The sequence below is a fragment of the Furipterus horrens genome, unplaced genomic scaffold, assembly GCF_987537825.1.
Source record: "Furipterus horrens unplaced genomic scaffold, mFurHor1.1.pri manual_scaffold_7, whole genome shotgun sequence".
Taxonomy (NCBI): Eukaryota; Metazoa; Chordata; class Mammalia; order Chiroptera; family Furipteridae; genus Furipterus; species Furipterus horrens.
Window position 1 is genome coordinate 479,614 of NW_028327177.1, and position 22,844 is coordinate 502,457.

The following is a 22,844-nucleotide window of genomic DNA, read 5'->3' on the forward strand; positions in this document are numbered from 1 at the left end:
TGTTAATAAGGCCTTACACCACGCAAAATATTTAAAAGTCACCAAGTTCAGTTTATTGAATTCTTTTCTGTCCAGTGCCTTGGGTGTCATGTCTGAGAGCTCAGCAACTGCTAGGAGCAGAAGATTTTGCTTTCTTACAGTTTCACATTACAGGAGCTACCTGGAGTTTTGTCTTTGATTTTATGTCTTATGACTTTTTTGTTTAAACTCAGCAAATGTGGCTGTCTTTTCCTTCTGAGTGTTTCTGCATTACCTTCTGATGCGTTTATAGTTTTATTTCTTACATTCTTATATTCAAATCACCTAGCAATTTCTCATGTAAATGATGTGAGGAAAGGGTCCAGCTTCATTTCCTATGCACATACCCAGTGCTAGGTGCTCTTCCTAAGTGCTTGAGATATACTAAAAAATGTAACCCTCACAGCAGCCCTGTGAGATATCTCAGCCCCATCGGCACCTCTCATAGATGGGGGCTGGGGTTTAAAGAACTTAGGTAACTCGCTTAAAGTCACACATTTATCTTTGCTATTTTGATTTCTTCTATAGTGAAAATCCCAGTCTAGATTTTTGTACATTTTTCTGTTGGGTTTTGTGATTTTTCTTACTGTTATTGATTTGTAGAAGTTCTTTCTATATTTTGGAGATGAGCCATTTTTAGTTTTTCACTCTCTTAATGGTATATTTATGTTAACAAATTTCATAATTTAAAAATAATTATATATTAATATGTATTAAAACTATTAATATTTCCCTCTATGGTTAGTGGGTTTTTGACCTGTCTACTCTTACCCGACTTTCTCATGTTTTTTTAATTTTAAAAGCATTTATTGCTTTATAAGCGAAACCATGAAAACCAGTAGAAGCAGATCATCATGGGCCCACAGCCCGTTTTATAACAACGTCCAGCCCTGCAGCTCTCCAGGCTGGCCCTCGAAAGAGCCACCCACCTGGCAGCCCCACATCAAGTCCCCCGCACAGCTCAGGGTTGTGGGGAAGGTGTGGGAGGCCAACTGTAACCGTAAAGCCATTGGGAAGAAACCTGTCAAGTCGGAGGCCGCAGACACCCACAGGAAAGAGAAAGCGCCTCTCAGGCAGCTCCACAGAAGGGTGCGAATGCTGGAAGCGGGCCAAGTAGCCAGTGCGCATGGGGTCCCTGCAAGGCCATGGCAGCCAGGACACATTCTGGACCCTGCGCTTCACAGACAAGGTGCGCCTCTTGGTGGTGTTTAGGTGGAAGGTGAGGCATCTTCACTGATTCTTCCCCTTCCTGCCCAAAGGTAACAAAGCGCCAACAGACTCCTGGTTTCACCTGCATCAAAAGACCGCAGCCCACCCACACCTGTGCCAGCCAGACCTTCTCTCCCCAGACTACCTGGCCCCTTCTCCCATCTTGCCCCCAGTAACTGACTGATAAACATTGACTGAGTGCCTGAGCAGGGATGAGCCCACACTCTCGGACCCCACAGGGGTAGACCGGTCACCAGTGTGGCTGCCCCACCATGGGCTGACCACACGTCAGCCCCTGTCCCACCCACTACACCCTCCCAGACTTCCCTGCCCACTCCAGTGGCCTCCAAAGACAGACGTGGCATCCAGTTTGCTGGCTGGACTTTATTCCGGCCCCCGGCCTGGGCCAGGGCAAACAGCTCGGGAACAGCGGTGTCCCGACCCCCTGCTGGAGGGAAGAGGAGGCTGCTGGGAACAGGGTCAGGCCTGGGCCGTGAGGCAGCTCAGCTGTAGTGGTCTGGGTCCGCGTAGTCCGGGAGAAAGTAGCGCTGCAGGGCAGGCTGCAGGAGCAGGGGCGGCAACGGGCGGGCGGGCCTGGGCCAGCCCAAGGGGAAAGGCTGCAGTTCCACCCGAGGCAGTGGCAGCTTCAGCATCCGGATGGGACCTTCCAGGGAGCGGCCCTCCCAGTGCCGGGACAGCAGTTGGCCTGGGGCCAGTGGGGCAGTGAGGCCACGTGTGGGGTCGAGGGCCTGCGGGACCCAGGCTGTGGCAGGCATCGGGGTGAAGCTCAGGGTCCAATCTCTACCCCTGTCCCCACTCACCCCTCTGTCTCACTGGAGACATCTGCATCTTGGTCTCCTGGAGCCGTAGGATGGGGTCGGGCCTGGAGTGGTAAGGAGGTGGGTTTGACTGAGCTGGGCCCTCAGCCACCTGCCGTGGGCCCTGCCCCAGCCCACCCCTGGCGGCTCACAGGTGATGGCGGGGCTGCGGCCGCACGGCGCAGGGCCCCGGCGCCTGCAGGCTCAGGCTCAGGCTCAAGCACTCAGCCTCCTCAGGCAGGGAACCCAGCTGCTGTGCCCGCTGCTGCTCGCAGAAGAAGTTGAGTGCGTCGATTGGCCACAGGTCCAGCACCTTGGACTGTGACCAGTCCGTCTGCTCCAGTGGCAGGGGATGGTCATGCAGTGCGTCTGGTGCCAAGAAGGGTGGCTGGACCTCGGGCAGGGAGGAAAAGGGCAGCAGGGTCTCGGAGAGCAGGCGGCAGGTGCGCCAGACATGCATCGGTGAGAGCAGCCGCTGGGTCAGGGACCCCAGGGCAGCTGAGCCCTGCTCCCCAGGTGACACCACCAGAGAGGGAGTCCAGGAGTGGACCGAAGATGTCACGGAGATGTGAACGGGTGCCCCGGAGACCAAGGAAATCGGCGACAGGGTCTCCTTGGACCAAGGTGAAAGCACTGAAGTCTCCGAGACCTTGGGTAGCATCCCCGACAACTTGGCTACTGACGGCCGCGAGGTTTCCATCTGTGGGGGAGGTGGCCAGGGCCCAAGGAGCGGTGCTGTTCCTGGACCCAGCCTGACCCTCATGCAGACTCCCTCCCAGGAAGGAGCAGGAAGATCCCGGAGCCATGGGGACCAGGTAGACGGGTAACGCACAGAGCCAGTGCAAGACAAAAGGCTAAGTAGCTTCACCTGGCTCTCCACCCTGGATTGGGGGACAGCCTTGGGAGAAGGCCAGAGGCTCCACTGGCAGATAGATGCCCTACCCCTCCCCTGTTCACCCAGACCTGCAGGTGGTGGACCATTTCCTCCAGCTTCCGGCAACAGCAACTGCGCAGCGCGGCCTTGGAGTCCAGGTCCTGGCCCTGAACCCAGGTCATCATCTCCTTGAACAGGAAGCCCTCTGGGTCCTGCAGGCCTAGCCCGTCCAGCAGCTTCTTGAGCTCAGGCCTGCGACAGGTGAGGGTGTTTATCCCCAGCCCTTCTGGCTGGCAGGGGATCCGTGCAGAGAGCGCGCCCCGGCAGGCCTCACCGGCAGTAGGCCGGCGAGTAGAGGAAATAGGACATGAGCTCCAGCACCACCTCTTGGGACTCCAAGGAGCAGGCCAGGAGCAGCTGCAGCGCCAGGATCACGAACTGCTTCTGCGTCCTGTCCTGAGCACAGAGGGCGGAGCACGGTCGGTGCGGGAGGCCCGGGCTGGGCGGGGCTGGGCGGGGCGGGGCGGAGCGGGCGGGGCTGGGGCGAACCTGCAGGCTGGGGGGTTGGTCCAGGTTGAGCAGGTACAAGAGGATGCTGTGCAACCTGCTACGGAGGTCTCTGCTCACGTCGGGCACCAGCCTCAGAAGCGCGTGCAGAATGTGCACGCGGTCCTCCCAGGAGACCTCCTCCAGCAGGTCCAGGAACAGAGAGGCCAGGCCATCCACCGTGCCCGCAGCGGGGTATGCCTGTCGGGGCCGCCAGCTGAGGCCCTGCCTCCACACCACTCTTTCCCACCAGCCTGCTTCCCAGGCATCCCCTGCACCTCCAGGGTGAAGTTGGGGAACAGCTTTTTGAACCAGTTCTGGATGACAAAGAAACGCAGGAACCTGGGCAGATGCCCATAGTGCTGTTCCAAGAGCGAGCGCCCGTAACGGTACCAGCGGCGGCGTATGTCGTCCGTCCTGGCAGCGTTGTCTCCGGAGCTCCTCCTGGTCAAGGACTCTGAGCTCTGGAGGCAGCAGGGTGGCAGCTGCAGGATCTGAGTATCCACCCGCTCCTCCCCCGCAGGCCCTGCCCTGTGTGCCCACCTGAGCCGATGGCTCCTTGGACCCCAGCAGCTCCTGGGAGAGCTCCGTGTGGGGGCTCAGGAAGTCTGAGGCCCAATCCAGAGCCAACTCCTCGCCCTCTCCCTCGCCCTCCTCCTCACCCAGCCAATGGATCAGCTTCTGCTGCCACCTGGTGCAGCGCCGCAGGCCCCGCAGCAGCCACATATCATCCTGCTGGCTCCCCCACGGCTGCGGAGGGGACAGAGCAAGTGTCTGGCAGCTGGCATGGGTGGCCTGGGCCCCTTGCAGAGCCCTCCTCAGGCCCGAGGTCAAGCCCTCAGTCCCGTCCCTTGCCTTGAGCGAGCCCCGGCTGATGAGCTGGGCCTGGGCTCCAGGGCCGCTGACCTCCCCGGGCAGCCACATCTGCTGCAGCACCACCGAGTTGGGGACCCAGCCCGGGAAGTGGATGGGCCTCGGCAGATCCTGGAGGTGAAGCACAGGACGGTGGGCTGAGAAAGTGAACTCTGCCCCTTCCCTGGGACTGCCCTGGTCTCGCACCTGGGCCACCAGCCCAGCTCCCTGCAAGGTCTCCAAGAGCTGAACTGGTCCCCCACTGCCGCCACCCACAACACATAGACAGAGAGAGCCTTCAGAAATCAGGGAGGGAGGGGCAGCTAGGGAGCCACCAACTGCGGTAACTGAGGAGGGAAATCTGGGCCACCGTGATACCCCACATGCTCTCCATAGGACTTAGCCCCAGCCCTGGGCCAGGAATGTCCATAAGAAGTGGGGGTGGGAGGGTAGATAGGAGCCTGGATGGGGGCCGTTCAGGGCTTGGGTATATGGTGTCACAGCCAGAAGGACCAGTGGCCTCCTGGGCCAGTGATGGTGCCAGATGTCTGCTGGGGGCAGAGGTCTGTCTAGGCATCTGGGGTGGGAAGGCGGTGGGTTGCAAGGGGCCAGTTCCCATGGACTTTGGTCCCTTGAAAGGAGGGCACTGTGGTCTCCCAGATACTCACTGGGGAGGGGTGCGCAGGCACAATCAGCTGGCACGAGGCTCCAGCCTCACCACAGTCTGCTCCAGAGGCCCCAGACTCTCTGGCAGCCGCCCCCAGAGCAGGCGAGGGAGGGGTGGGGCAGGCGGGCATGCCATCGGAGTCGGACACAAGGGTTTGCAGCCAAGGGAAGACGGTGTGTCCATGAAGGGTGACCCTTGGAGGGGGCTGCCCCGGAGACCGCATGTGTGTCTCACCTTGTAGGGCTGAACGGCGGCAGGAAAGAAGCCCCTGAGGTTAGAGAGAAGCTCCTTCGGCCGCCTTTCCAGCAGCAAGGGGACCTGGGGATGAGATGGAGGCTCAGAGCTGAGCACGGACTCAGTTCCCCTGCAGCTCTGTCTTGGGTGGGCAGCATCCCACCTGCCTGAGCCACTCACCCTATGCTGCAAGTGGGAAGACAGTGGGTCTGGGACCACTGTCCTGTCCTGGTAGAGTCGCTCTGACTGCAGCTGAAGGTCCTTACTGAGGCCCAGGGAGGAGCTCAGGGAGGAATGGGCCAGCAGCTGGGTGTGAGAGGCAGAGTCGGGGGGTGGGCGGCAGAGTCCTGAGGTCAGGGCAGGGGGTGCAGGGGTGGGAGGCCACACCTGTGATGCCCTGCTGTGTACTCGTGCGTCAGTGGGTGGGATGGGAAAGGCGACTTGGGGAGAGTGGGCAAAGCACTGGCCCAGCGCCCTCCAGTCCTGTGGGGGCAGGGCTGTGGGCAGTGTAGGGGTGTCAGTGCAGACCCCAGGCTTCCCGAGATGGAAGGCAGCTCTGGGCGGGGTGCACACATCCCAGGTTTCTCCCTCCACTGTGAGGGTCATGGCGCTCCACTGCTGGGACTCCGGTCCGGAATGCATGCCCTGGGAGGGGTGGTGGCAGAGTGGGTAGGTGGTGTCAGAGGCCCAGGGTAAAGGGAGAGGTTGGGTGAAAGCTGGTGCTGAGGGAGGCACCCCACTCACTAGCAGGGCAGAGCCATAGATCAGATGCAGGTAGTTGTCAAAGGCCTCCTGCCGCTGCTGCCGGGAGGGTGGGGGCCGAGCTGCCGGGACCACCTGTCCTAGTCTCAGCTGCTGAAGGTCTTGGTCCCGGGCAACTAAGGCTTCGAAGTCCTGGAGTGGGGGTCAGAGGTCAGTCCATTCTTCCCTGAGCCTTGCCATGTGCTGCCCAGATAACCACAGTGATCCCAGGCCTGCCCCAGGGACTGAAGGGGTGTGGCCTGGGCCTGGGCATTGGGATGGTGAGGGGGTCAGGACCCACCCTACCTCCTCCAGCTGCTGAGGTGCTGCCCTCTGGCGAGGGATGAAAGATGAGGCTATGCTGCAGGCAGGGGCGGGCACAGGAGGGACACTAAGTGGCATTACCAGTGGGATTAGGCTGAGGCTAGGATAAGGATCCAGAAGGATGGCCAAGCCCTAATGGGGCACAAGAGAGAGCCAGGAGTGGGGATGCCAGGTTTGGGACGTGCTTGCGGTGGCCCCAGGTGCCTGGGAGCCCTGGGACCTGGTGCTGGGGGCAAGAAGACTGACCCTGAGCCAGGGAAGCTGGGTGGGGGCCTCCAGGACAACTCCACGGGCCTGCCAGCGGGCCTGAGACTGGCCACCCCACACAGGCTGGCGAGCCTCTGCAGCTGGGCTGAGGTCAGTGACTCCTGGCCAGTCAGTGGCAGCGGAGGGTCATCCACCACATCAGGGACCTTCAGGCACAGCTTCTGAGCAGGGAAAGGAGCCTGGAGCCCCGGTCGAGGAGGCTCGTCTGCCACAGCAGCCCCACCCATGCACCCCATTCTTCCTGCACACCTTAACCAGGTAGGATGTGGGCAGGTAGAGCCTGTGGGTTACCAGGCAGAGGCGGGAACCCAAGGCCAGCACCAGGTCCCCGCTGTTGCTGCAGAAGGTCAGGGCCTGAGGGGCTCCATTCAGCTTCAGGAGCCTGGAGGAGCGTACAGAGCAAGAGTCCAGCCCTGCTCTGAAGAGCAGGAAATAGAGGCGGCAGGAAGGGAAAGGAAGGGCAAGGAAGGCCCCCTCTCCCCTATTCAACTGCTGGGCTCTGCTGGGGGCAGTGGCAGGGGAGCCCCGGTGGCTGCCCCCAGGCTCCCAGCCTGGTCCCCTTTTCCTCCCTCCTTTGGGCCCAAGCCCACCGCAGCAGGCGGTTGTCTGAAGTCCAGATTCGGATGGTGCAGTCCAGGCTGGAGGAGGCGTACAGGTGGAGTGTGGGACAGCAGCACAAGCCTAGGGGCGGGGCTCAGGGTCAGCAACCAGAGGCATACGGTGGCCTGGACCTCCCTTTGCCCTGCCCCCTCACCGGTGATGTGGTCCATGGGGTCGTCCTCGGGCTGGTGGTCATAGCGCTGGTTGTTTTCCAGGCTAAACTGTACCAGACCATAGGTGGCGCTGTCTGGGTCCTCAAAGGCCACGGTGACACACTTCCCAAGCACACAGAGCACCGGGGCAGGGTGACAGCAGGAGAAGGTGTGCAGTAGGCTCAGGCTCTCCTCAGCGTAGGGGAAGACACGCCACATCCTGACGGTCAAGTCTCCGCCTACCAGGCGGGAACAGGGCTGGGCCTTTGCGGAGGGAGGGCAGGGGTACCCCGCAGGCTGTGAAGGTGGGTGGAAGGTACTGACCCGAGGACACAATGCTGTTCCAGGTAGACGCAATGGCGACGACAGGGCCTGGGCTGTGAGCCTGCGCATGGAAGACAGTCTTCGATGTGCGCCACTCCAGTACCGACAGGCTGCCGTCCGTGTAACCCACCACGGGCATGTACCTACAGAGACGACAGCCTGTTGGCCTGGACTCTACAGGCCCACCCGGCCCTCACTGGCTCTGACACCTACCGGTTCTTGTCCTTGCAGGCCTGGGTGTCGCCGAGGCCCAGCTCGCCCCCGTGCTGGCGCACGGTCTCCCAGCTGGCAAACGCGCTGCGGGGGTCTATGAGGTGGCTGTAGAGGTGCAGGCAGCAGGGCCTGGGCGCTGGGGGCGGGGGCGGGCGCGCGCGGAACAGCACGCGCATGGGGCAGCGCGCCGCGTTGGCGCGCACCAGGTGACCGGCGCGGGTGAGCAGCCACAGCGTTTCGCGCGGCAAGCAGTAGGCCAGGGCAGCCGCGCAGTCCTCGGGCTCCAGCAGCAGCGCGCTCACGGTAAGCCCCGTAGCCACTGACACCAGGTAGACCGAGCCGTCAGTGCATGCGCACACGAGGCGCGCCGGCAGAGCGGGCTGCGGGGGCAAGGGCAGCGCGGGTGCCACCTGCAGGTGGAGCACTGGCGCGGACAGCTGTGCCAATGGCGAGTAGAGCTCACGCAGGCACCACAGCTCCACGCTGTGTGCACGCAAGGAGAGCACCGGCCCGCCAGCACCGGCGGGCGCCAGGAGGCGGTTCACGCACCCTGACCGCATGTCCTGGCTCCAGAAGCTCAGCGTCACTTCGCCCACCTGTGCTTTCGCCTGCAGGTCCCACGTGCGAAGCGTCCCGTCCTGTGAGGCCGACAGCACCAGGGGTGTGTTCAGGAGCACAGCCAGAGCTGTCACGGGGCCTGCGGGAGGGGTACAGGTCACCGGGGGCACACCACGGACTAAGGTAAGGGAGGCTGTCAGCTCCGGTTACGACCAGCAGAGAAGCGTGGGCAGAGCTGGCGGAGATTCTGGGCAGCCCGGAGCTCTTTAAGGCAAGGTGCAGAGAGAAGGGGCCTCGGCAGCCGCAGTGGCATGGTGCACCTGTGTGGCCCACAAAGACCATCCGGATCTGCCAGTCGGCCTCCCACACCTTCACCGTGCTGTCTCGGGAAGCTGTGACCACGGCCTCCACCTCTCCACAGTACGCCAGGTCGGAGATGCTGCTGCGGAGGGGCGGAGAGGCCATGCCCACTCAGGGCCACCTCAGGTGAGCGTGCCTGCACCCCTGCCACAACCGGCTTTCCCTTGTGGACTCATCCCTGGGACCCACTTACGTTTTGTGCAGGTCCCGGCGCACATCCATGACAGCCCAGGTGTGCAGATCAACGGTGAGTACGGCCGAGCGGTAGGCTGCGAAGCAGCGCGGAGGGTGGTGGGGAGGCAGGGGCCCCAGAGCCAGACGAACGAACGCATGGGTGGAGCTTGGCAGAGGCTGGAGGAGTGACCCACTAGGCACCAGACGGCGGCCCCCAGAACGGAACTTCCAGAGCGCCAAGCTGCCGCCCGCCTCCGCTACCACCAGCAGCCCCATGTCAGGCATCGGCAGGCAGCAGATGGGTTCGTGGCGGGGTGCCCTGCCCACCCCTGGCCCTGGCTTACTCAGCCACAGCAGGCTGAGGTCCGGCCTTAGGATGGCCAGCCCAGCGGGGCCCCAGCCTACGAAGCGGCCCGCGGAGCCCAGCACTGCCACCAGCCCTGTCAGCACAACGGGAGCCAGCAGCTCCTCCTGCGCCCAGCCGTCCTCTCCGTGTAGGTGCAGGCAGCCTTCGCCGTCCAGCACCACGAAACGTCTACCCACTGGGTCCTGCGCCACCGAGCGTAGCCCGGCTGCTACTTGCAGGCGGCGCAGCGGCTCCAGTCCGTGCGTCAAGCGAGCCGCATGCAACTCGGATCTCTTTTCCTGCGGGCCGGGGTGGGCAAGCCTGCGGGTCAGTGTGGGGGAACCGAGGACAGGCCGTGGCACCGGCTTAGGGGAGCCAGGAGGATTGGCTGGGATCATGATAGGGACCCCTCGGGGAAGAGCCGGGCCAGGAAAGAAACCTCTAGGCAGATGCCATGGGCCAGTCGCACCTTTTCCACAAAGCTGCGGAGGCTTGTACGCAGGCGCAGCCACAGCTGGCGGGCACGGGCCTTTGGGGTCAGGTTTTGCCGCCGGGAGCTCCTGGTAAAAATCTGCGAGACCAGCTCCGAGAATGATGGCTCTGCGGGCCAGTGGTGGAAGTGCTGTCACCATGCGGCCTTGAGCCCCCACCCCTGGAAGCTGTGGGCAGCCAGGGGCCTCCCAGGGGGCCCTATGGGTTGGGGGATGGCCTGTGGAGCACTGCATTCCTTGTGGGAAGAGCCCGCGCCTGAATGAGGGCTGCTTTTAGGAGGGTTCAGCTTGAGGGCGAGACCAAGCCACCTCACCATTCTTTTCTTTGAGCGGCCCAGGGTCTGGTATGTCGTAATTGTAAGCGTCATACAGGTCTGGGTCGAGAGTAAGGTCAGCGTCTCCTAATGAAAAGGGGTCGCTTATATCCATTACATCCATCTCCATTTTGGTGACTGCAGGTCCAAGCGGCTCAACAGCCTCTTTCGCCCGTTGCTAGGATACCAAGTGACGCAGGCCCCGCCCCCGACGCAGGCCCCGCCCCCATGCCAAAGAGCCCAGGTCCACAGTAAGTCACATAAACTTTTTTTTTTTTTCTTTTTTTTCCAAGTCACATAAACTTTTATTGGAAACAAACAAGCTGCAGCAAAGTGACACTCAGTGCACGCTGCCCAATGGGCGAGGTGGGGAGTACAGGTGGGCTCCAAGAGCCAGCCGAAGCCCAGGGTGATGACCACTGGGGTCTGCTTGCTGGGCCTCGGACCCTGTGGGCTGGAGTGTGCAGGCTCAGGCCTGACCCCATACAAAATACAAAAATAAACTCTGTGGTCCAGCTGCCCCGACTGTGTCAGTTCATTTGGGAAGGGCAGTGGCTGTTCCCAACAGGCCCTGTGCTGTCTGTCCAGTCCAGCCACTATGTGGGCAGCAGAGCCTGTGGGGGTTAAGTGGCCGTCCACAGGCTGGAGCCTAAGGGCTAGGTGGGCGGTGCTGGCGCTGTGACAGCGCTGGGGTCTGGCCAGGGGCTGGGGAGGCCCTGAGGCCCCTCAGGTGGGCAGGCCCAGGCACTGGTTGAAGCTGGATGAAGCTGAGGCCTTGCTCCTCCTCCTCACATACAGATCACCGGGACCCTAGGCAGAGGGGGGCACACAGCCAGCCTTGAGGAGCCAACGCCCCAGAGACTAGGCAGAGGGGCCCCACCCTCTCCAGCCCACCCCAGGCTCCAGGAAGCCAGGCTACTGCCACCACCACACACCTGTCCTCCCTTGGGCTGGTCTCCTCTGGTCCACACTCACTGCCTCCACCTCCGAGCTCTTCCTCCTGCTCCTCCTCCCCCAGCTCCATGTCCAACTCATTGCCTACCTCTGAGGGTGTATACGTGGATCCACTGGGAGAGTTGAAGAATTAGTTTTAGGACTGCCCACCCTGGTCTGCTGCTGCCCCAGGGAGGATGTCCAGAGAGAGCAAAGTCAGAAGTAGGGTGGGCCAAACAGGGAGCTAAAGGAAGGGACAGTCGCCAACCTGATGGAGCGACAGCTGAAGAAGACAATCCGTTTAAGCCGTTTGTTGTAGAAGAAGTAGTTAAAGGACCAGAGGCTGCCATCCTCCCCAAAGGGGTCTGAGTCCAAGTCCGGGTTATAGCTGGGTAGTGTGGGGTGAGACTGGTGTGAGATCCCAGGTTCCACACACACCCAGGACCCACCTGCAGGGACATCAGCCCACCTGTAGATGTCACATTCAGCCAGGCAGATCTCCTCATCCACTGCGTTCCACAGCTGTGGCTTCAGGGCCTTAAAGTCCTCCCGAACAGCGGAGAACAGACTGCAGTTGACGGCATTCACCACCTAGGATGGTCACAGCTCGGGCTGACTAGGTACCAGGACAGCAGGCATGGACTGGTTGGAGCCCAGGGGCCACTGAAAATGGGGGAGGACAGTGGGGATAGCTGTGGGCTGGGGGTCCCTCCACCCACCCAACCCTCACCCAGCTGAGGCTGGGCTCCCGGCTGAACTCGTGGCTTCGGGCCGTGCTGAAGTCATAGTCAGGGCGGAAAGACTCGTTGAGTGTGGCGATCAGGTAGAAGAGGGTCTTGCGGCTGCACTTGTCGCTGAGGGGGCCCTCGTCCTCGCCACCTTGGCTCTTGCTCAGTCTGCACAGAGAAGCATCAGCCCAGTACTGCCCTGCCCCCAGCAGCCCCCAGTGGGCAGGCCCTGCCCTGGCTCACCTGCTGGGGCTGAGGCCCGAGGTTTGGGGTGGGGACAGCGCCTCGAGCACATGTGGCTGACCCTCCTGGCAGAACTGCTTGAACATGTGCTTGTCATCTCCCGCCATCTTACACGAGTAGCTTTCAATCCTGCGAGATGCAGGTGGGACCGTGGAGCACGCCACCCCCAGGTTCAACTCAGGGCCAGAGCAGAGTGGCCTCTGAGACATCAGCCCCCGGAGCCCCACCCTTACCTGCCAATGATGTGGGCGTCTCCAGTCTCCACAGTCAGCTGTGAGTTGATGGCCTCGAAGCTCGAGTTCTCCAGCAGCTTCATGTCCTTGGGCAGGGGGTCCTATGCTGAGAGGGACTAGTGCTCCTGGGGACAGGAGGCCAGTCCATAGGTATCTCTCCCCAGGACCTCTACCTTCAGTCCTTCTCTCCCATAAATGGAGCTGAAATAAATATGCTGGGTCCCTCCCACAGCCTGCTCCCAATTCCTCAGTAGTGGCAGGACAGGCAATGAGATCCCGTTACCTGAGAGTGGCAAGTCCAGGCCCCAGCTCAGCCACACCTCACGAACCTCACTGGAGTTCCGGGACCAGGTCCTGCTCACCACGGGGCTGCTGGTTTAGTCTCTCCCTCAACACTCCCTATCCCGACATAAGAGCCCGCGAACGGACTTGACTCCAGCAGTCCCCCTCCGGCCTGACTCCTAAGCCAGGGTAAGAACTCCCACCCGGTTAGGAACCAGGACACCTGCGGCTGGGGCTTGCGGTCACCTAAACGAGGAGCTCTTCCCTGCTTTACGGGCTGCTTTCTAGCTAGGAAGCTTGTAGGCTCCTCCCTTCTTCACCAAAAGCGTGCCTAGTCTTTTTGAGGCCCCACAACCCCTGAATGGCCTGTCGTCAGGCCACTAGGGCACCCCAGCGCCCGCCCCGCAGCGTCCGTCTCCCGACCCGGGCTAAGCGGAACCCCAGCCTAGCCGCGGCAAACTACAAATCCCAGGAGGCCGTGCACCCCGGACGCGCGCACGCGCCGGCGCGCAGCCGGCTGGGGGTTGTAGTTCTGCAGGCCCCGAGACGGCGCCAGGCACAGGGTGGACACCTACCTGCTTGCGCTGCGCTCTCTCTGGCCGGGCAGGGCCAGGCCGGGTCAGGTCGGTTGGTGTCGGTGCGGGTGAAAAGACGGTGCGGGCTTTGGGCAGCACGGGATCTTCAGGACAGGAGGGCGGCGCCGCGGCCTCCGCTCGGGCCGCACTGTATCCGGGGGAAGAAACTCCGCGGCGACATCCCGTTACTCCCGGCCTTGCCGGCACATCCGGGCTGCCTCTGCGACATAGCCTCGCCCCCGCACGACGCCCGACTATCGCGACCGACCTGCCCGTCGACCGCCACCAACCGCCCCAGCCAGCTAGCAACCGAGCGAGCAAGCGAGCGACCTCTGCCTCCCCTGGCCGGACAACAACAAGCGCCCGCAAAGCCCGGCCCCACGCCTCTGAATGGCCGGCTCCAGCCGCCGCGATCGAGAGCTCGGAGAGTCATTGGGGACGTTACCCGCCGCTCAGTCCTGTCTCCCACATCTACTGGCTGCAGCACCTGTCCGTCACTCTTCTTGCCGCCCGAACCCGTCTTCCTTCCTGGCGCTCATTGGTTACAGCACCTAGCCTGCTCCGCCCGGTGGCCTCCCGGGTTCCCGAGAGGGGCTGGTGGACTTGCGCGGCGTGGGCGGGACCAGGCTGCCGAACGGGTGGCGGGACGAGAACCACAAGGGGCCCGAGAGAGGCGTCCAGCTCTCTTGAGGCCCGCGGGTAAATATGGACCGCCGGGCTGCAGCGCCCGCCCTCCCAAGCCTCTAGGGCGAACGGACTGCACCCGCATTCTAACGAGAACGGGCTTCTGCCCCCGACACTTTGCTGCGGCGCACCGCCTCCAGGTCCAGCCTCGCCTACCCGTGTCCGGAGACCCTTGGATTGTATATATCCTGGGCAAAGCCCGAGGGTCAGATTCGCCAACCTCCCCCGGCCCACCCCCACTCTGACGCGCTGGCTGCTCCCGGAACCCCAGGCTCCCGGCCTCGGTTTCCGGCCGGCGCAGGCGCTCTGCGGCCCCAGCGCACGGAAGCGGACTCGGAGGGCCGAGACACGGCCGGACCGGGGATGGCGCCGCCAGCGGGCGGAGCGGTGGCGGCCTCGGACCCAGGCTCGGCAGCGGTGTTACTGGCTGTGCACGCCACTGTGAGGCCGCTGGCCGCCGGGCCAGACGCCGAGGCGCAGCTGCGGAGGCTGCAGCTGAGCACGGACCCCGAGCGGCCTGGGCGCTTCCGGCTGGAGCTTCTAGGCGCCGGTCCCGGGGCGGTGAGTGGGAGCGATGCGGGCGCGTGGCCAGGCCCCTCCACTTGACCGCTGAGTTTTCTGTAGCAGGTCACTTTCTTTGCTTCTGTTTCCTCGTTTGTAAATGGGGATAATGCTGGCCCTTACCTTCATAGGACGGCTGTGAGGGTTTTATAAGGTAATGAGTCTTAAAGAGCTTAGGACAGCCTAAGTGGCCTATAAATGTTACCGGATCTGGCTTTGATCATCATGCAGTTTGTGCTGGGGGGAGGCATGAGACTGGACTCTCCCCATTCTCAGGTCAGTTTGGAGTGGCCCTTGGAGTCAGTCTCCTACGTCGTCCGCGGTCCCAGCCAGCATGAGCTGCAGCCTCCACCAGGAGGGCCTGGGACCCTGAGCCTGCACTTCCTCAACCCTCAGGAAGCTCAGCGGTGGGCAGCCCTGGTCCGAGGTGCCACCGTGGAGGGACAGAATGGTCAGTGCCCTGGAGGAAAGATTCATCGGGTGGGCCAGGGATTGTGCTGGGAGAGAGCAGGAGTAGCCCTGCCCTCCCAGGCCTAGATGGGGGATGCAGTGGGGAAAGATGGGCCCACGTTACCCACTTCTGGCGTTCTGGGAAGGCTCCCAGAAGAAAGGGAGGAAAGGAACAGGTCAAGAGCTGGAGCTGGAGTACCAGACAGTGTGGAGGGGCAGAACAAGCAGGCCCTCAGTACCTGTGTGAGGAGACAATGGGAGAGTGACAGGCTCAGATTCGAACCCCTTAAGATTGGCTGAGACCTCCATCTGTAGGCTGTGGTGCAGATAGGACTGGACAGACACATGTTTCCAGAGATGCTCAAGAGATGGAGCTTGCTGGATTGTGTGGCTGTTTAAATTGAAGAGTTAGTGTTTGAGACAAGAAAATGGAGAACCAAAATATCCTTGGGCTCCTGAGAGAGGGCCTGTTGGGGAGGGCATGGAGGTGGCCCAGTTCTTATACATTTGGGGGAAGTGGGAGCAGGTGGATCTGGGCTGGAGCTGGGGCTCTGGAGAGGTAAAGACTCAGGGTAGGAAAGGTTAACCAAGGTCAGCAGGAGAGAAGAGGGTCAGGCAGGCAGACAGTGTATCAGGGAAAGAGCCCACAAATGCATCACAAGGGCTGCCAGAGGGATAGGAAGAAACCATACCAGGTGATGTAAGGGAGGCCCAGACAGCACAGCGGTTACAGAAGAAGAAAAGCTTTTTTTATTCACTCACCAGGTATACACAGTACCACTCTAGACTAAGCATGCCTTTAGGCCTTGGAGATTTAACATGAATGAAACATCAAATCTCTGCCCTCACGAGCTTGCAGTTCTAGAGGGGAGCACATAAAGTTCTGTCAACTGGTGGGAGGGATGGGAGTGCTGGGAGCAGGGCAGTGAAGGCCTTAAGGTGACACGGAGTGAAATTTGAAGACTGAGAGAGGTGTGACTCGTGTGGCCAGAGAGCAGTGGGCTCACCACCCTGAGGACAGAGCATGAGCCGAGGCAGGGTCAGCGTGGTGCTCGGTGCCGCCTCAGCACTGTGGGCTGGGCCTCGGGTGGGGTGGTAGGAGACAGAGCCAAGCCCCGGACAGATGGCTTGTTTGGAGTGGGAGCAGTCTGAGGTGCTTTGTGCTGACGGTAGACAGGAGAAGACATGGCGGTCCCTGAGCACACCAAGGAGAGGCCATGCTGACTGCAGGGCTCCTGGGGAGCAGGAAGTGGCAGGCTCCTGAGCACCTGCTTTGGTTCTGCTGTGCGGTCAAGGGAACAAGCGTCCCTGGCCAGTTGAGAGGGCCTGGGGAGGCCAAGACACATGGCCTGGCCTCTGAGCAGGAGGGACACAGGTGGGACCAGGCAGCAGAGGATCCGGAGGATGCCAGAGCTCAAGTGCAGCTCCAGCTCAGAGGAGTCGGGAGGGACCCGAGGCGTTCCTTGGCCCTTCTAAGGGCCAAGGCTTGGGGGAAGGCCTGGCTTGGAGTGTGGCCAAGGCAGGGCACTGGCAAGGGCTAAGGTGAGGGGAGAGGAAGCAAAGGCCCTGGAAACTGGAGGTCAGAGAGCAGAGACCTAGGCAAGGACTTGGCTGGGTCTCGGGAGACCACCAGCCCAGCCCACATCTTCCCTCCTAGGCAGTGACAGCCTGCCTACAGCCGTGGGCCCAGAAGCATGCCCTGTTTCCCCACGCAGCCCCTCTGAAGTGCACACACCCAAGGCCCCCCAGCCCAAGGTGGGTGTTTCTTCGAGCCCTGGAGACCTGATGCAGAAAGGTAAAGGCAGGTAGCCGGGGGGGTTGGGGCAGCTAGCTGTGCCCAGCTGTGACAGTGTGCTGTCTCTTTCCTTGCAGAAGAGCTGGCAGGGCGCCTGGCCCAGGCCATCGAGAATGGGGATGAGAAGGGGGCAGCCCAAGCAGCAGCCATCCTGGCCCAATGTCACGTAGCCCTCAGTATCCAGCTCCAGGAGAGCTGCTTCCCTCCTGGCCCCATCAAGTGAGACCAGGGACTTGGTCCTCGCCCCACCCTCCCGACCCTCCCAGGTACACCTTTCATTCCCCAACCTACATTCTGGCCCAGGCTACAGGTCACAGTTGAAGACGCTGCGTCCTCTGCCCACATCTCGCTGCAGGTCTACCCCCACTGCACTGTCTCGGCCCTTCAGGAGCAGGTGAGCACAGGGTCTGGGGAGCCCTGTTGGGAGCGGGGATCTTGGGTGACTCCTCCTGGCGCTGATGCTCTGGCTCCAGGTATTCTCGGAGTTTGGCTTCCCACCATCTGTGCAGCGCTGGGTCATCGGGAAGTGCCTGTGTGTGCCGGAGCGCAGCCTCGCTTCCTACGGGGTCCGGCAGGACAGGGACCCTGCTTTCCTCTACCTGCTCTCAGCCCCTCGAGAAACCCCAGGTCAGTCCTTGATTGGGGTGGTGTGAGGAAGGTGGGGTATAGCCTGACTCAGCCCTGAGCCCCACCTCCTCCACCATAGGACGCAGCCCTCAGCTCCCCCAGAAGATGGATGGGGAACTAGGTCACCAACTGTTCCCTCAAGTACTGGGGCTGCCCCGAGTCCTGCAGTCAGCCAGCTCCAGCCTCCCCAGCCCCCCTCAGGTAGGCGAGGGCCAGGTTAGGTGGGCCTGGGCAGCCATGTGTATTAGAAGGAAGGGGTAAGCACTAATTGTACCCCCTCCCAGTCTGGCTGGTCCTGCCCTTCCTGCACCTTCATCAACGTTCCGAGCCGGCCTGGCTGTGAGATGTGTAGCGCTCAGAGACCCTGCGCCTGGGACCCGCTTCCTGCAGCCTCCGCCCAGCAGTCCCCAATGGTACTAGACGCGGAGGAGGGGAGGGGGTGGGGAGGGGTGGCAGAACAGCCAAATGAACAGTCTCCCACTCTGCCCCAGGTCACAAGGGGAGAGGACGGCCCTTCCCTTCCAGGCCCGAGGTCCTTGGATGCCCTCCTGAACCTCTCAGGGGACCTCCGTTGACTGCTCCCTGGGGACAGCCAAAGTCATTAAAGATACTTCTGAGCCAGCTGAGTGCCCCCACGTTGTGCGGACTGGGCTGCTGGGAGGATGGGACAGATCTGGCCTTCAGCAGGCAGGGCTCCCCTGGGGTTCAGGCAGCTACTGAAGGGCGTTATGTTAACATCTCTTCCCACACCACAGGGGCTTACAGCCCAACCACCCACCCACCCAGTCCTGGCTGCTGACCACTGGGCTAGGACCCTCTGAAAGCCCCACCCCCAGCTGGCTGTGCCTCCCTTCAGCCACCTGGCTCCTCAGGCATGCACCCTTGTCCTTTCTTCCACTCAGCTCTGCCACCATCCCCCTCCTGGGGCTGCTTTAGCCAGGATGCCTTCCATTCCCTCCTTGGAAACAAGAAAAGCTCAGAAGCTAAGAGCCTTAAGCCCAGGCACTGTGCTCCTGCTAAGGCAACACATCCATGGGCCTCCTACCACTGACTGATCCACTGCTGTCCCCCGTCCCCAGCCTGCTGCTGGCTGGACCCATCCCATGACAAACACCCAAACACTCTTCCACGGCCCTGCTCTTCTCCAGTGTGACCCTTCTCAGTGGACCCCTCCATCCGTCCAGCCAAGACCAGCAGATACTCCATGTGGTCTCTGCCTGCTTAACCCCAGCTGCTTTAGCAGGCCAGAGCTCTCCCTCTTCCTCTCCCTCTCCCAGCTGTGCACAGCCCCAAACAGCTCCTGCAGCTCCTACTTTAGGCTGGGCCTGTCCCGGCAGAAGACCTTCAAGGGCTCCATCCCTGCTGCCCTCAGGATGCCAAGTGGTTGGAGACGCTGACCTTTGACTGGTTACTCTGGCAGGTCCCTGGGCCACATCCAGCCAGGCCCTCTTCACCTTTGCGAGTTCTCTAGTGCTCGGCTTTCTGTCCCACATCCAGAACTGCGTGGACTCGCAGCCAGCAGTCAGTGCAGGGCAAGGCTGGCCACCCTGGACTGGACATCCCTGGGAGCTCTAAGGGCAAAGGTCTTAATCCTGTGCACACTGCCCTCCCATCATACAATAGCTCAAACAAGTCCACTGAAAAACTTAATTTATTTCCATGATAGAGGTTGGAGGATTTGGAGCTCAAGCTCTGTCTCTTGCCCCCTCCCCTCTTGTCCCAGAGGAAGAGGCTTGGCCAAGAGGGCCAGCTGGGGCCTGAAGAGGCCCAGGGTGGCTCCTTGGCTTGAGGGCCCATTCAAGCAGGATGGCAAAGCAGACACTGGGCAGGGTCATTTGGGTGGCCGATAAGCCAGCTTCCGGCTCTTCAGGACTGACCACTTATGCCGCTTCATGGCGTAGACCAGGGGCAACAGCAAGCCCATCATCATCAGCATCTGGGGACAAGGCAGGCTCAGAGGAGGGAGGCAGAAAGAACCCCTGCCTGGCTCCTGGCCCCTCCCTCTCCCGTGTGCACTGTGCCCCTCGCCCAACCCTTTCACCTTGAGCCCCATGCGTTTGCGATGGTCGTGCTCCGGCTCAGATGCCCAGCGCAGGAAGGTACACACGTCCTTGGCTACCTGGGACATGGTAGCTGGGGTGCCTGGGCCAAGAACAAGTGATGAGGGCTGCTGTTGGGGTCCCTGCCCAACCTAGGGTAACCCTCAGCATCCCCTCCATGGTAATGGGTTCCTGCCCAAGGCTTCCAAAGGGATGGGAGCCCCTCAGCACACAGCCCAGAGCTGGACAGGGTGTGAAGGCTGCCCGCGAGCCTCCTCAGACATGGACACAGTGCCACGACCCAGGAGAACCCAGAGAAGCATCCGGGCCCAGCATGCCCATCCCCAGGGTGGGGGCCTCACCATCATCAAACTCCAAGACCTCGTCGTAGATGGGCGGGGCCATGGCAATGGCCTGGCCAGCGAAGTAAGGGTTGAAGTGGAGGCCTTCTCGCAGCGCCACCCCGGTCGGCGCGTCGCAGTAGCCAGTGAGCAGGGAGAAGACGTAGTCCTCACCACCGTGCCTGGGACCAGACCCGTGCCTGCTCAGCTCCCGGTACGAGCTGGGCCCTCCTCCCCGACCCGCGCCGCCGCAGGAAGCCCATGTACCTAGCTCGCACGATGTAGCTGAGGTCAGGGGGCAGTGCTCCGTTGTTGGCTGCTCTGGCGGCCTCAGGGTTGGGGTACGGTTTGGGGAAGTAGTCAGACAGCTTCCCTGGCCGCATGAACATCTCCCCATCCTCGTTGGGGCCGTCCTGAACTTCCACCTGCCACCAAGAGCACCGTCACAACCCTGGTTTCTGTCCTCCGCGGCGGGAGCCCCAACCCCTGGGTCCCGTGCAGCAGCCCCAGGCCCCGCACCTCTTCAGCCAGGGCCTTAGCTTCTTCCTCGGTGTAGCACACGCCCACCAGGTGGCGGTAAGCCACGTAGTCCATGCTGTGGCAGGAGGAGCACACCTGCTTGTACACCTGGAACCCCCTCCGGATGCTAACGGAGAGGGAGAGGGTTAGTGGTGCCAGGGGTCCCACCCCCCCCAGTCCACCCAGGAACTCGCCCAGCCGACCAGCCGCACACCTGGTGTGGTCCAGGGAGGAGAGGAGGCCGCGGTGGGACCACGGGTAGCTGGGGGGGTGCAGCTCGAGGTCGGTGGCACTCACGGCAGAGTGCAGAGCCACAGCCAGGCCTGCACCCCCTGCCGCCAGCATGCCCAGCGCTGACAGCATCACTTTCCGGCCCCGGGACAGGCCGGACTTCGACGACAGGGCCACTGCCTGCAAGAGCCCCGCTCAGCGCCTGCCAGAACACCCCCTAGCCCTACCTGGGGATCTGACTCTCGGGGCCTCCCTCTCCCACGCGCCAACCAGCACTAGCCTCCTCCCGCCGCGCGGGCCGCCAAAAGCACACGCGCGCCACTGCCCGCACCCCTGCTCCGCGCCGCTGACCCCTCGACCGGGAGTCGGCCCTGAGGACGGGGTGGGCGGCGTGTTCTCGGATCCTGGGCCGGGGATCACGCCGAAGCCAGCCAAGGCGCCGGGGAAGGCCAAGGTCACAGCAGCTAGCCGAGGTCAGACTGAGGTCACTTCAGGACGCGGGCCCCGTTCGGAAGGTCGGAGCGGGGGCAGGCCTGGCCGCGCCCCCCGTGGAAGGTCCTCAGCCCCGACCCGGCAGCGCGCCCGCCCCGCCGCCCTCCCGCTCAGCACTAAGAGCCTCTGCTGCTCGCAGGGGTGGGCGCCCCGACCCTACTCTCGGGAGGCACCAGGTCGGCAGGCAGCGGAAGCCCGGCAGGGGGCCGGATGGCCGAGGCGGCTCCCCAGCTGGCTGGCTCGCGCCCGGAGCCTCCCCACGGTGACCTTCACGGGCCGCGGGGCCGCGCGGCGGCCGGGCACGGGCCAGCGCTCACCTGAGGCGTCCGCAGCGGGAGTTGCCCGGGCCGCGCGCCGCACAGCAGGCCCCGGGCACGCGCGCCGGGCAGCCCCGCAGCCCGAGGACCCAGCACCGCCCCGCGAAGCGAAGCCGCCGCAGCCGCCATCTTGGCCCTCTTCAGCGCGGCCGCCGCTCCCGTCGGCCCCTGCGGCGACACGGGAGCTTAAAGCTCGCGAGAGCGCGGGGCGGGGCTGGGGTCCGAGTGGCGGTGGTGCGGTTGTCATCGCAACCGGCAGGACTGGCCCCGTTGCGTCTTCCTGTTGTCGTGACAACGGCCAACTACCTCGGCTTTCCTTTGCTGGCCGCTGGTCTCCGGGGTTTAGCGGAGTTGCGCCCCCTGTGCCCGGACTAACGGCCCAGCAGCTGGTCCAGACCTGGTGCGCTGGGCAGCGGATCCTGCTCCTCCGGGCGGAGGGCAGACAGGCCGCGCAGCGGGGTACGGTGGGGCTCGCGCACTCCCCCTCGCCTACCCGCAGGGCCCACGCGCTGAGGCTGCGGTGGCGCCTCTCCAGAATGAACACCGCCCTCCCTCATCCAAATGACAAGGATTATCAGGCACTGATTATGCCCGGAAACCGACAGCCGCAGCAGCCAAGGTTCCCCGAGAAACCACGGCGAGTCCTCAGTGAAGGTGAAGGAGTACGGACCTCGGAAAATTTGCTTCCCCCTCTCCTCGCGTAAGAGCAAGGGAAAAAACTAGCAGTAATTGTCAGTCAACTTTTTCAGAACTCTGGAAATTAATCAAGGGTAATGTTGATCTTAAAAATAAAGCATCTATTTTTTTCCAGGAAATAAAAGGGGGGTGCTTATTCAAGAATAGCGGAGGATTGTAACTCGGGACACGCATGCGGTAACAAGAACTAGAGGCAAGTCCAGGGAACAGAGGAGGAACTTGATAGAGAAGAAGGACAAAACTGGGAGAGGCAGCTTTGAATGAAAGTCCATTGAAGGAATCAGTGTTCAGGGTGGTGAAGGTTTCTCGCTGGCTGAGTTTATGAAAGTTGAAAGCAGCATTATCCATTAACAGCCGAAAAGAAAAGAAAGAAGAAGAGAAACAACCCAGATGCCCATCACCTGATGGATGGATAAACAAAATGTGGCAGGTCCATGCACTGGAATATTCGGCCATAGAAAATAAACACTGACACCTGCTGAACACTGTGCTAAGTGAGAGAAGCCAGCCACGAAGATGCTGTGCTGTGAGTCCACTGACCTGGCTTCCAGAGGAGGCAAATATACCGAGGCAGACAGGAGACTCGTGGGGCTGCGGGAGGAGGTGCATGTGAGGTGGGAGGTATTCAGGCTGGGACACAAATACTTAGAGGTGACACTGGCACGTACAGGAGGTGGAGTTCACATGGACAGGGCTTCAGGAGAGGGGCCTGGGTGGGAAACGACCTGAGTGTGGGCATGAAGGCAGTTGGAGTCTGTGGGAGCAGGTCACAGGTAACGCCGCCCTAAGCAGCTCTTGAGGTCCTGACACTAAAGCCTCAGTGGACTGGGTGACTTGGCAAAGGGTCTTAGAGCACAGAGGAAACCTGACACACCCAGGGCAGCGGCTGGAGGTGACCCAAGCCCCAGGTGGGCATCTGGGCACAGCTTGGTCACTGAGAGGATCTGGGGTGTTGACAAGTGGGTGGAGCGGCCTGCTTGGCTAGAGGTTGTCCCCAAGCCTCTACCCTGGACTCT

General features: G+C 62.0%; 4 protein-coding genes across 4 annotated transcripts; 1 reads left to right on the forward strand and 3 right to left on the reverse strand.

Annotated features, from left to right (window-relative positions):
* Positions 1-1,591: 1,591 nt before the first annotated feature.
* Positions 1,592-9,178, reverse strand: WDR97 (WD repeat domain 97). The gene is made up of 20 exons (XM_090283254.1): positions 8,951-9,178; positions 8,718-8,839; positions 7,840-8,536; positions 7,627-7,769; positions 7,305-7,541; positions 7,141-7,231; positions 6,800-6,932; positions 6,590-6,711; positions 6,266-6,320; positions 5,963-6,112; positions 5,399-5,863; positions 5,219-5,302; positions 4,009-4,449; positions 3,744-3,929; positions 3,469-3,666; positions 3,254-3,375; positions 3,009-3,171; positions 2,198-2,520; positions 2,049-2,110; positions 1,592-1,933 (listed from the first exon to the last, which is right to left on the reverse strand). The coding sequence occupies exons 1-20, from the start codon at positions 8,977-8,979 to the stop codon at positions 1,731-1,733; spliced, it is 4,026 nt and encodes a 1,341-aa protein (XP_090139380.1). The 5' UTR covers positions 8,980-9,178; the 3' UTR covers positions 1,592-1,730.
* A 1,197-nt stretch (positions 9,179-10,375) lies between these two features.
* Positions 10,376-13,451, reverse strand: MAF1 (MAF1 negative regulator of RNA polymerase III). Its single transcript, XM_090283238.1, has 8 exons — positions 13,073-13,451; positions 12,220-12,341; positions 11,987-12,115; positions 11,746-11,911; positions 11,485-11,606; positions 11,284-11,403; positions 11,018-11,149; positions 10,376-10,892 (listed from the first exon to the last, which is right to left on the reverse strand). The coding sequence occupies exons 2-8, from the start codon at positions 12,300-12,302 to the stop codon at positions 10,871-10,873; spliced, it is 774 nt and encodes a 257-aa protein (XP_090139364.1). The 5' UTR covers positions 12,303-12,341; positions 13,073-13,451; the 3' UTR covers positions 10,376-10,870.
* Positions 13,452-13,851: 400 nt separating this feature from the next.
* Positions 13,852-17,814, forward strand: SHARPIN (SHANK associated RH domain interactor). The gene is made up of 9 exons (XM_090283235.1): positions 13,852-14,321; positions 14,598-14,772; positions 16,429-16,566; positions 16,644-16,785; positions 16,870-16,960; positions 17,040-17,193; positions 17,273-17,394; positions 17,478-17,606; positions 17,685-17,814. The coding sequence occupies exons 1-9, from the start codon at positions 14,124-14,126 to the stop codon at positions 17,766-17,768; spliced, it is 1,233 nt and encodes a 410-aa protein (XP_090139361.1). The 5' UTR covers positions 13,852-14,123; the 3' UTR covers positions 17,769-17,814.
* Positions 17,815-18,826: 1,012 nt separating this feature from the next.
* Positions 18,827-21,293, reverse strand: CYC1 (cytochrome c1). The gene is made up of 7 exons (XM_090283234.1): positions 21,133-21,293; positions 20,307-20,503; positions 20,093-20,219; positions 19,841-19,998; positions 19,595-19,755; positions 19,235-19,335; positions 18,827-19,129 (listed from the first exon to the last, which is right to left on the reverse strand). Exons 1-7 carry the CDS (start codon positions 21,259-21,261, stop codon positions 19,025-19,027), a joined length of 978 nt encoding a protein of 325 aa, XP_090139360.1. The 5' UTR covers positions 21,262-21,293; the 3' UTR covers positions 18,827-19,024.
* Between the last annotated feature and the right edge of the window lie 1,551 nt (positions 21,294-22,844).